This window comes from Ambystoma mexicanum, chromosome 12, assembly GCF_040938575.1.
Source record: "Ambystoma mexicanum isolate Mex_15411 chromosome 12, UKY_AmexF1_1, whole genome shotgun sequence".
Lineage (NCBI taxonomy): Eukaryota > Metazoa > Chordata > Amphibia > Caudata > Ambystomatidae > Ambystoma > Ambystoma mexicanum.
This window is the reverse complement of record NC_090936.1, coordinates 8,052,775-8,065,478: the sequence shown is the minus strand read 5'-3', so window position 1 is coordinate 8,065,478 and position 12,704 is coordinate 8,052,775. Positions and strand designations below refer to the sequence as shown.

Genomic DNA, 12,704 nt, shown 5'->3' with positions numbered 1-12,704 from the left:
ACCAAGTGAAAGATCACGTGACCAGGAAATCGTCCCCGATTGGCCAACGAATCAGGAAACTGCAATAAAAGGGGCTTGGCCTTTGCACACATTGCTTCTCAGCTGATCTCTCGGCGTTTAGCGATTTCCTGCGTTTTGAACTTCATGCTTATCGAATTTCTTGGATTTTGGACTTCGTTTTTCTTCTGGATTGCCCTCAAATTTTGGCGCTTGGATTTCTTCTGACCTGTATAACTGGATTATCTGAACTTTTAACTGTTTTCTTGGATTGTTTATGGATTGACCTTTGGATTTGGCGCTTGATAAACCTTCAGCTACCTTTCGTTTGAACTCTTGGAACTTTGTCAAGAACTGTGCCCCTACAATCAACACCTCTCCTCTCCCTTCAGATCCTGTGATCCCATTCTCCTCTTTGCACTACTCATCTGACCCTTGGGGGAAAACTCATTTAGGTTCTTTTTTTTTTTTTATTGTTGTATTATTAGTTTGCATAAAACCTTATACAACATATAGCACAAAAGAAAAACACATTTATACCTTTCATACAACCAATACATAAGCATATAAGAATGCACTGATATATAAGATGGAGACAAACTCATTTTGGTTCAAGGCACTCATCATTCACCTCAAGGGTAGGTCTTTCTTATTATTTGTTTATGCTTGCTGTGAATACCGTGCAGCCATTAGCTAACCTGGTATTTTCTTTGCAGCCAACTGGGACCTGGAGTTTCCTGTTTACCCCCCACCTGTGGCTCCAATAACCGGTCAGCGAGTACTTTGCCCCTCTCTGACTGGTGCTTGGGGACGGAGGTATACTAATCCACGTGGCCCTCAGGATTTGACACTTGGTCCTTAGAATAGCCTGGGTGCTTTGTGTGTGCTTTGTGTGTGCTTTGTGTGTGCTGATCTGTTTTTTGATAGGGACGTGATATTTATTTTATTATCATTATTATACAGTAAAAAAGGCAACTTTTAATACCATAGAGAAATAAAAAAATAATAGTGATAAAAAAAACACAGAACAATCCAAAAAAGTACAATTATTTCAAAAACGATAAGAAATTGACATTATCGCTCAAGTACATCTCATCAAACTAAAATATCAACGATAATTGCAATTCTTTTCCATAGGAAGGCAAAATGAATGATGTACGTTTCTTGACAGCCGTTCATGAAAAGATCCCAAAGTACCCAGGCGGGCCAGTTCTCCTCCAGACCTGCTACTCTAAGGGCCTTAAGCACGAGCAACCTTAATGATGGGCAGTCAATAGATGTTTAGCCGTCTTTAATAGCATATCACCACATAAGTGGCAAAATCTATCATTTCACGGAATATTAAACCAAGCACCTGTTCTCTCAAGAGACTTCACCGTATTACATTTCAGTCTAATGTAGTCCCAAACCAAAGAATGACCCAAAAAATGATGGATGTAACTTGGGAAGACTTCCCGATCAACGATGTACATTTTGTGGCCAGGTTCACTATCAATGGCTCCCTGGTCTGTTGGACTATGACAGCCTTCATTGGGTGACATTGACAGTGCATTTTTTTTCCGGGGATAACTCAAAACGCCTGTCAGCACTCAACCTGATTTTTCCAATAAAGTCCAGAAAAACCCGATGTCTGCTAGTTTTAACACCCGAAGTGTCAATTCGCTCAAAGAGTTTTCCGGGGCATTAACAAGCTTCCAGTATAACATCAGAAAACATAGGTGAAATTTTGCATACATCGGTTATATGTCGAATTCCAAATATCTCATTTCAATTGGGGTGTAAGAAGGCATTCTCAAAAGTCTTTTCACAATGCCAGTCTCAATATCAATCAACCCCTTCAAGTTCCCAAAAACCCAAATCTCGGCCCCATACAAACGGATAGGTAAGATTTTAGTTTGGCATAAGTTTATGAAAACAACGAGTGAGTAACCCTGGCCCCTGTTAGTAAAAAAGCCAATAGTGCCAACTATCTGATGTCTTGATGTTAACCTGTTCCAAGTGGGTAGCTCCACGCAGTTTAGAATCCAGGTTAACTCCCAAATAGTTACAAGCTTACACAACCTTGATTGCCTCCCCAGCCATAGGCCAAGTCAACCCTTTCATCTTCCTATGCGTGGGACTCATTATCATAATTTTGGTTTTAGTGTTGTTCACTTTGAGAGAATTTAGGGCAGCATAACTTTTCAGTAGACTCAGAGTCTCCAGTCCACCGGGAGTTAAGCCGAGGATCGCAACATCGTCTGCATAGCCCATCCAATGCATTGAACCATGCCCCAATTTCAGGGGGATAGAACATGGATTAGAAATGGCTGAGAAGTCAGGTAGAGAATGAACAGCATAGGGGCAAGAATGTACTGGTGCTTAAGCCTCAACACTCAACCCGAAACCTGTGCCATTTTAAGCACTACCGAGTGAGCAAGACCTCAAAGTTATTTGAGGACTACTCTTTTTCTACGCTTGATGTGTATGTCAAAAGCGTGCTAATGCAATCTTTTGGGACCTCCACCCAGTCTAGAGTGAGTGGCTAACTGAACAAAAGGGGCGGACTTGATGTTATCTATGCAAATTACATATGTAGGCATGGCCGGTAGGGCAGCCTCCATTGACAGGAGAGAAACCATATACAGGCTATCCAAGGGCAGCCTGGGCCAAAGGAGAGGCTGTCTCAATCTTGCCATCAGTCCAAGAAATACGATTTAATGCAGAGTTCACTTGCAATGGCCCAAAAGAGATGGAACTCAATTGATGATGCTGCAGATTAAGACTAACAACAAGTGGGTAGTGGTCATTTTCCTGGCGTTGGAACACGCACATATCCATAGTTAGTGATGGGGCATTTGCAACAAAGAAATGATCTAAAATGCTGCAGCTGTTCTGCCCAATCCTAGTGCACAGAGGTGGGGAGTCGGAAAGATATGCGCCATTGACCATGCTAACCCCTAACAAACATAACAGGTTTGCCCAGTTGTTCCCACGATGACAGGTCTTAACCACTCTACCTCCCAAAACAGGAGAGGACGTACCAACTGTAACCACCTGCCGCCGGTTTAACATCACGCGGGATCTTAGAATTGAAATCCCCACAGGTAAGGATAGGTATCGTGGCAACCACCCTGCCTAGCGAAGTGGCCGAAAATTGACCGTTTATTCAGATTTGGCCAGCACGAATATTACAAAATGACAGAATGTTGAAAAGGGGGAGCAGGGGGAGCAGGGATGTCCTCCGCTCCACTTGTTTGACATTGTGGGTTCGGGGTAGCGGGGGTGTTACCCGCTTCCATTGCATGGAAAGCGGGTAACAATAAATGAAATAAAACAATTTAAAAAAAGAAAGTGACCTTGCGGCTTCAGTTCCCAACCCCTAATTGGGAGAAGGAACTGACATTGCAGGGAGACTCCCGACGGGGTGAGGCGAAGACAGGTAAGTGCGTGTATTTTGGGGTAATTTTAAGGGCTTAAAGGGGTGGTGGGCAGAGGGGATAAGGCATTCAACATTTTCGCAGTTAAACGGGGCTGAAATGTTCTTTTTGCATCACAGTAAAACCCGCCACGATGATATCACGCAGATACGCTGCGTAGCAATACTTTCACATTCATAATCACTGCAGCGTGACATGCCGTGCATGGGGGGTGGTCATAGATAAAGTGGTCCGCCCATCAATTGTAAGTGGTTCCGTTAGCCAGGTCTCCTGGAATGCAGTCACATTAAAATTGGCAATGTGTTCCAGAAGACCATCGTCCCCAAAAAGGTGCAAAATAGATAGCAAAGGAGGACTAGGAATTAAGCTTCCTGTGCTTTTCCACCATATTGGCCAGACACTCCCAGTGACACTCCTCCCCTTTACCCCCTTGCCCAAGCACCAGTCCACCTAGGTTATGAAGCTCCTCACCGCCTAAATGATGAGGGTCTAGGGTGAGCATCTGAGTGTGGTTATCCGTTGAGCAAGATCTCCTGGGTCTGTTGGATCTAGGCGATTTATGCCGGTGCTGAGCTGCAGCACCACAAGGCTTAGTCTCAGCCAACCCCAACCCCCCAATTTCAAACAGAACAGTGATCCATAACATTAGCAAGGGTTCTGTCCATCTTAAAGTAACATATATGATGTTATCGCAGGAGTCCACAATTCTAATATCATCGCCGCTGATAAATCAAAGAATAACAGAGTGAAACAACTCCAGTATTAAAGAGCGAAATAAATAAAAACGTTTTCCATCACAGATAAGACTGCGGATTTGTAGAACGTTGGTCTTGTCAGGACAAGTGAAGGCCTCAGACGTGGGTTGCACTTGTGATGCTAATGCGCTTGAATCTGTTTGAAGCGTGACGCTTGTTACTGGCCGCTTCAGAGATTGTAGCAACAACCGCTTAAGATTAATATTGGTGCTTCCCCATGGCTGACCAATTAATTAGTTTGATTTCACAGAGAAAAGTTCAATTTACTTTGTTTCCAATTACCCTTACCAGCCGGTGGAGCACTACCTTGCGGGGTGGTACAAGTCGGCCGGGTTGAACAGCTTCAGTGGCAGTAGGTGGTGGAGAGTCGTTCACATTTACAATCACATTCTCTAACTCCACTGTGAATGATACATCCACCACACATTTTACTCAAAGTGGACCCCCTTGTACGTTGACCCTTGCGTTTAGAAGGAATATTAGCAGTACATTTGTGCGTGGCAAAGCATGGCTCGGAGATACAATCATTAGCAATCGTTGATCAAAACCAAGTCTTTGGGTGGGTCCGATGGCGAAGATAAGTGCTTGAATGCCATAACTATTTTGTATCTCTTATTTTTTTTTAAACAATTTGTAAATCGACAGTGCATGTCATAGTGCGTCAAGCATCATATGCAGTATCATAGAACTTCCACTGTCTCCCCGTTCCATCCCCCCCTAAACTTGAGCCTACTCCACTTCCCCCTTCTGCCGTTGTTCCTTCTAGGGGTTCTTCCCCCTCTGTATTCTGGGAGCAGTCTTGTTGGCTTAGGCTGTTCTGGATGGGCACAGACAATGTGGCCACTAGGTGTCTCCAGGCCATCAGAGTTCCCGCTTCCCCCCCCCTTTATTGGCTGCCTTGTTCCATACCACCGTTTCCGCCTCTGCCCATTTCTAAAGATCGTGCCAACAGACCTCTACCCTTGGCCTGTTGCTTGCTTTCCAACCCATAACAATTCTGCGCTTGGCAAGTATGTAGGCCAAGTCCTTGAATTTACTCACGTGTTGCAGTTTACGCAGTCTAGAAAAGCCTCCCAACATACATGCCCACCGGATTCCACATCTAGCAGGATCCCCTTCTCAGTTAAGCAGTGGGCTACTTCTCCCCAGAATTTCCCGATTTCCGGGCATGCCCAGAACATATGCATCATTCCTGCGTTCACTTACCCACATTTAGTACATGTTTGTATTCCTGCGTGCTTGAATCAAGCAATCCTCTGGGGGGGGTCATGTATGCTCTGTGGGTAATATATAGCTGCATCTGTTGCAACCTCGCATTCCTGGACACTTTTTTATATCGCACCCTTTCCCACAACCTGTCATTCATGGGTTCCCCGGCTTCCTCTTCCCAATCCTGTCTCAGCTGGTTCACTTGTTTTCCCACCCTGGACATCAGCAGTTCATAGATTCGGGAGACCTTGTGCCCAGCCCCCCGCCCCCGCTCTGAGATATCATAGATTGTTTCTATGGCCGTGTCGGGTTGGTCTTCCAGCACTATTTCGGACCATGTCTCTTTGACCCGTATTGCCCTGAGTGTAGACCCATTTTTTCTACCACTACGTTAAATTCCATTACCTTCCCTTTCTGCCATACATCTCCCAGTGTCGCAATGCCCACCCGTTCCCAATGCATGAGAATCGTCTTCCTCAGTTGCTCGTACCCTCCGGTCAATGCCACCAGCGGCACTTGCGGAGAACACGGGGTCAGGTTCTCCATGGCCTGGCAAGCCTTATGCCACATCTTCCATCCCAGTTCTAACATCCTTGTGCACCCTTTTAAATCTGGTTTTGGCAGCCATATGCATTCTTTCAAAAAGAATGGCGCACATTCAGTCCTAAACAATCTGGACTCCAATGTTGAGTCTTCCGTTAACCACTTAGCCACGTATTGTAATTGGCTAGCCAGATAATAAGCCTCAAAGTTGGGCAATTTTATGCCCCCTTTGTCATACATATTTTGCAGTTTCCACAGGGCTATTCTATTCCTGGTGTTGTGCCATATAAACCCTCTACATATGCTCTGAAGTTGAACAAAGAATCGCTTGGGTATCATGTATGGTATATTCCCCAAAAAATGTAACAATCTTGGCAATACTACCATCTTCAACAGTGCCACCCTCCCTACCATGGCCAGAGGGAGCTTAGTCCAGAATCTCATGCTGTTCTCAATGTTTACCACTGCCGTCACTGTGTTATGGTTATGTTCAGCCTCCTCTGTATGATATACATCAATCTCCAGATATCTAAAGGTTCTGGCCTTCCAAGGTATTTGTAATGCTGGTAAGTTGTCCAGTGCTATCCCTCTATATCTCACCAAGGGGAATATACACAACTTTTTCAGGTTGACTGTAATGCCCGAGAGCCACGCATATCGCTCCAATACTTCTAAGATACATTGTAGGTTTTCCTCCGGATATCTCAAGTATAATAGCATGTCGTCGGCGAACATTGATATTAAGTGTGACCCCCCTTTCGTGTATATTCCCACCTCCCCGTATTGTTGCCTCAGATATATCGCCAAGGGTTCTAATGCGAGGATAAACAGCATCGGAGACCAAGGACAGCCCTGTCTGGTGCCCCTACTGAGTTGCCACCTCTCTGAGATGATTGCTCCTATCTTAACCCTGGCTAGTGGCGTCCTGTACAGTAGTTTCACCCACTTCAAATATCCGGGTCCTATTCCATATTCTTTTAGGGCTGCCATCAGCCAAGGCCATTTGACCGAGTCGAAGGCCTTTACCCCATCCAATGATAAAATTGCCATTTCATGCGAGTCCCCTTCTGTTTGCTCTGTGACGTGGTTGAGCCTCCTGAGATTATCAGATATGTTTCTATGCAGAACATATCCGGTCTGGTCAGGGTGTATAAGTTTGTTAATAACCTGTCTCAGTCTACTTGCCAACACAGCCGTGAGTATCTTGCTGTCCTGGTTTAGCTTGGACAGTGATCTGTATGACCCGCAGTCCATGCTTGGTTTGTTAGGTTTGAGGAGTGGGACAATAGTTGCCTCTCTCAGGGATTCTGGCAGTGTCCCTGTCTCGAACGCTTCATTCAACATTGCCAGTAGCAGGGGGTGAACCTCCATCCTATACATTTTGTAGAACTCACTGGGGAGTCTGTCCGCTCCCTGGGACTTGCTAGTAGGTAATAGCTTAATTACTGCCTCTAGTTCCTCCGCTGTGATTGGGGGCTCTAGGTTCTCTCTCTCTCTCTTCAGCACTCAGTTTAGGTAAGCCAATATCCTCTCATTTTTCCATCATCTCGCTCCATTCACCCCCTTCAAAGTGTCCATACAGTTGTTGGTAAAACTCAAGGAACCTCCTGTTCACACCCTCATGAGTATCAAGTATCTGTCCAGTTTCCCCCTTTATTGCTCTAATCGTTGATCTGGGTGTCTCATTTTTATATAGCCATGCCAGCAACCTCCCCGGCTTGTCCCCGCCAGCGTGCTGCCTCTCTATATATTTCTTATAATTTAAATTGCATAATCTCTCCCAGTGACCTCCACACACCTGCTGCAATGGACTTCCCCTCTCTGCATAATTGCCTCTGTTTTCGCCTCTGCCCTTTGCAACTCTTGTGTTATGACTCCTTGCAACCATTTCGATTTGGATATAGCCGCTCCCCTCACCACCTTAAATGCCTCCCACAGAGTGCCAGCAGAATCAACGCTGCCAGTGTTATTTTCAACTATTTTGTATCTCTTATCTGCTGATTTTTGGGGAAAGGATTCTGGGCATTTTCTGTTTGTGGCAGTGAATCCCTCGGGACCCTGCTGCGCTGTCTGTTTTATAGCTTGTATTTTCTAGTATTTAGCTCATTGATAGTGGGTCACTGTGGAAATCACTGTAAGGGCAGGATTGTGGAGTCTATTGTGGGCTCAGCTCTGATCTAGTGTGGGTTACTTCAAGGCCTCAGAGATTGAGTCAGTCTAGCTCTATTTTAATCTTCTGGTAATCACGGTTATGGAGACATTACTTACCAGTAAAATGCATGTTTAAAGTCAGCAGCAGATGGGTGCATTAGTCCCAAGTAGCGAGAACAAAACTCAAAATGCTCCAACCGGAGATATTCATCCGATATAAAAGACTGATGCCTCCCTTTTATCGCTAGCGAGAAACAGAACGAGATGTGGCGTCGACTCCTGTACGTACCTGCAAATCTCTGGGGAAAAGAAGCGCAGGATCTTGCTCTTATCCACAAACGCAGGAAATGACGCAGCATCTAATTCAAGAAAGGGAACAAGAATAAGCAACTTTATGATCAAAGCACAATCTACTTCATCCGTGGGTAGCCATGCTGCAGGTGGTCTGCTGGATATCCCCACGGAGCTCCGTTTGGAACTCATGTTAGATATTGACTAGAAAGAGAACTAGGGTGAGAAGAGGGGACACCCATGCGATATCCCAGTGCCAACCCCTTTCAATCCCTACACCAAAAATGAAGTATTTCCCAAGGATGTCCCTTTAATGGGTAATAGGAAGCTTCCAGTTCTTAGCTAAGTGGACAATGTTGTCTTTCTTGCAAGGATCCCACTGTGCTTCAAAAACAGGTAAAATCCTATGCTACATGTATAGCAGAGAGGATATCAAATTACACGGCATATCAAATTGCTCAACTGCATGTAGGCCCGTGCCCAGCAAAAGAAGATCTTCTATAGGTTGGATTACCTGGGAATCGGAGCTAACAGGCTGTCCTGGAGAAATCACATTCACAAGTAGGATAGGAAAATAAATTAAGTGAATGGGGAAACATCCAGGATTTCTAGGGATATTGACCATCATCCTGTTAAGAATTTGATTTCCAGACATCAGGGAGGATCTCTACGCTGCTTCCTTATGGATTGATGTAGATTCCGTCCAATCGCAGACAGCACAAACCCATCCCCGTTATGGATTAGAGAGAACCTCATCTACTCTCATGCTGAACTGGGATTCATTGACCCGTCCAATCGAGCTTTGTGCATTGTTATTTTGATGCAAATTGAGGAGTTACAACTAATTCGATAAAGTTTATGAAAAGGTCTGAGGGTTCATTTCAGCTGGCAGTATTCTGTGGTCAAGATGTGGGGAAAGCAATCTCGTTTGGCTGGGGTTAAAGCTTTGTTTTCATTAGCGGGACCCAAGGGCCACATCAAGGAATTGTGTTTCCATCATAGAGAGAATCCAGAGGCCCATAAAAAATACTGGTCATGTCTTATTTGCCAATTGCTCGGTCAATGGGAACAGTTGAGTACCTGGATTTGGTGCCACACGACAGACAGTTTTACTAACACGTTTTAGAGGTTTTTTTTAAATGATGAAGGCCCTGCAAACAACTTGGGAAAATCCTGCTACAGACTTCAAATCGCTGTGTGATTGTGAATCTACAACAGCTATGCATCCTAATTTTGTATCAATATAAAACAAATGATTTATACATTCTGTCATAGAAAGGGAATATTTAATCCAACATCATCCAATGATAGTATGGATTGCTCTTGGAGCCCCTTGTATATTGTGTTCTTCACAACGTATTGACCATCAGGAAAAGCACTCTGCAAGCTCTAGCTAAACGGTGATGTAATTCTAGTCTTTGGTTTGGTCTTAAGTCAATAATATGTGCAACATAGCAGTGGAAGGAAGCCAGTCTCTAATTTATCATCAATACATGTTTAATCATTTTGGGATGTGCTTTGAGTAATCGGGAAGTTGGTGTTCTGTATTTGATAGTGGATTTGTTATTTTATGGAGAGTTAAATTCTAAAATGAAGATGTTACTTCGACGTCAGTAGACATTACAATACGGTGCTATTCTTAGAATCATGTATTTGATCTTTAAAACATTCTTACAAAATATGGCTTTATCTTTAAATGCATGTGCACACAGGACACAGAATTAACTGTTCTCCCAAAACATGATTTGCACATAATAAAAAAGGGTGCTATTGGGATAGAAATTAAATTGCCTCCCTGTTACACCGGAACTCAGCATTGCAAGAGAGAAGTCTATGCATCTACTGCAACAGTTTGCAAGACCAGTGACTGAGTTTTGAGGCCAGGGCACAGCACAGAAACTGCCCCCTTACAAGAAGCGCAGTGTTATCCCAGCCAATGCATAAGCACATGGATTGACACTTACCTGTGCCATTGATCATGTTACAATAATTGTCATTCCAATAAGGCAGTGTGCTGGAAGGAAATCAGACATCGTGTCACAAGTTAGTAATCATTTCATTTCTCAAAGTTTCAGTTTTTGTTCAGGTTGAGAAATATTCCAATCAATTAATGTGAACACTGAAAATGAAACATGCACTTGTGCATTTGCCTTCCCTGTGCTTTACAAACAGTAATTATTCATCCGCATATGCACACGCAGAAGCAAAGTAAAATGGCCCTGCAGATGTTCGAACTTCAACTCCCATGAGCCTCAGCCAGCACAGTGGAATGTGAAGGATCGTGGGAGTTGTAGTCCAAAGCGTCATGGAGGCCACCAAGAGTAAGTGTGTCAGTGCAATGCGTGTTAGGATCTATATCTGGGCGTGCCTCACGTGCTGGGGTGAACGCATCATTAGCCTCTCTGCATTCAGGGGAGCCATCCCCGGGCCCCGTTTAACCCGATATACAGCAGCCTCACTGCTTCCTGGATGACCGGTTCTGAGTGGGTGTCGGGTTAGGGTATTTGGGGGTCATACGCAGACATCAAGGAGCTAAGTAGTCGTTTTTCTATCTCAGTGCTTTACTGATGAGTGCCGCCATTTTTCAAGGGATAGGTCTGAGTTCTTAGAAGGAGTTCGAGTGCTGGGCCAGTGTATTTCACTTCAGAGGTTTGTTTCCTTCCCTTGTTCTTTCCATGGCCCTACCCGCTTTTCAGTTCACCATTTCGCGATGCATTGTTCTACTTGGATCATGGAACTGCTCGGCTACATGGGAAAAGGGTCATGTCTCCGAGCAGAGCTTTGCAAGCATGAGTATTTCAGCTAATGCTGGGACTGCCTTGATGACGGCTCCCAGCGCTCCAATGAGGCATGCTGGGAAAAATCAGCAGATCCAATCACAGCTGGCCTAACTGAAGATCCGATTCCATAGTACAAAGGGATTAGTCCCCCTGAGCACGCCTCCCAAGCGACCCACAAATATTCATGGGTCGTCAATGAACGATTGGGCAGGTAGTGGGACTGGCAATAAGGATTAGCAGGACCATGGGCTGTCAATGGGGGGTGTGACGAATCGCGGGAATATGTCACTTCTCCTCATGCGGGAGCCTTTCCCTGTGAGGCTAAGGAAGTGAGCATGCTACGCGATATGCCCCCTAGCGGTGGCAGCAAGCAGAACCTCACAGGGAGAGACTCCTTCCCCGTGGGATGAGGGACTCCTGTTCCTATGAGGAACTCCCCACCCAAATCTCTCAACAACCAAAGCCTGTGGAACTGCTGAAAGAAAACAGGACGAATCACCATACATCTGCTACTGTGATATTACACCTGAGAAGAAGTACTGTGAAGAAGAAAACCCACGAAACAATAACGAGCACTAGTCCATCACAAAAAACAGACTATAACATTACGCAGAGGAACACCCAGCGCAGCGTCATAAGTTTCAGCCAGAGATGCCAGAGAGAGAGAGAGAGAGAACCCCAGGAAGTTCAAAGTTGGCATGGCAGCAAAGTGTGAAGAGAGAAGAAGGTTGAGGCTTCCTACATGAGAAGGAAGCCATGACACTGCGGTGCACAAGTGGCCCCAGGAAGCAGCAAAGCTTTGGAGAGCAAATGGAGGTCTCTAGAAAGAGACACCCAGACCGGGGGAGCAAGGGAAAATTACTGGGAAACCTTTTGCAGACCAACAAGCACCGTACGAAGTGACACTGTGGAGGGTATGAGAGAGTGAGATGTAGATCACTCAAGTTGCCGTCCTGACCCACAGAGAAGAATCCAAGAGGCAAACTATCGAGCCGGTGACAGTCCCTGCACCAGGAAGACAACGGGAAGAGCAGGAGAGCCGAGGAGGTTAGCAAAATTTAACCAATACTATACTCATACTCTTCTCAGTAAAACCCAAAGTGACCAGAAGAGTGAGGATTATCAATCATACTCGTCCCAGTGAGAAATCAAGTGATAAGAGGACTGATAACTCTGAGAAGCAAAAGATTCCTCAGTCCTCAAGGTGAAAATCTCTTTTCATCCGACATCCAACCTGTAAGTGTGTATGATAAAAACAGAGTGAAAGAAACTTGAAGCCAAAGAACACCTGTCAAGAGGATTGTTGAAAGACAAACAAAGAAAGACCAAGTGAAATGGAAGAATTCCAAAAGGGAGTTAAACGAACAGATACAAGCGATCGCCAAGAACGATCAGAAGATTCTATATTGACAGAGACTTGCTGAGAAAGCACGCCATGAGAAGGGAGTCATTCTCCTGGACTTTAGTTGTTTAGTATTAGTGGAGGGGTCAGAGTAGCTAAGGTTTGGTCGGAGGACAGACTATTACTTTAAAACTTCACAATTGACAGACAAGCACCC

General features: G+C 44.9%; 1 protein-coding gene across 1 annotated transcript in view; it reads right to left on the bottom strand.

Annotated features, from left to right (window-relative positions):
* The window catches only part of CD36 (CD36 molecule (CD36 blood group)), a 53,160-nt gene that overhangs the window by 20,628 nt on the left and 19,828 nt on the right, over nucleotides 1-12,704 (bottom strand). The window contains exons 5-6 of the mRNA XM_069627683.1: nucleotides 10,330-10,379; nucleotides 8,364-8,433 (exon numbers count right to left, since the gene is read on the bottom strand). Coding sequence (XP_069483784.1) covers nucleotides 8,364-8,433; nucleotides 10,330-10,379 — 120 coding nt within the window. The remainder of the gene's footprint in view (nucleotides 1-8,363; nucleotides 8,434-10,329; nucleotides 10,380-12,704) is intronic.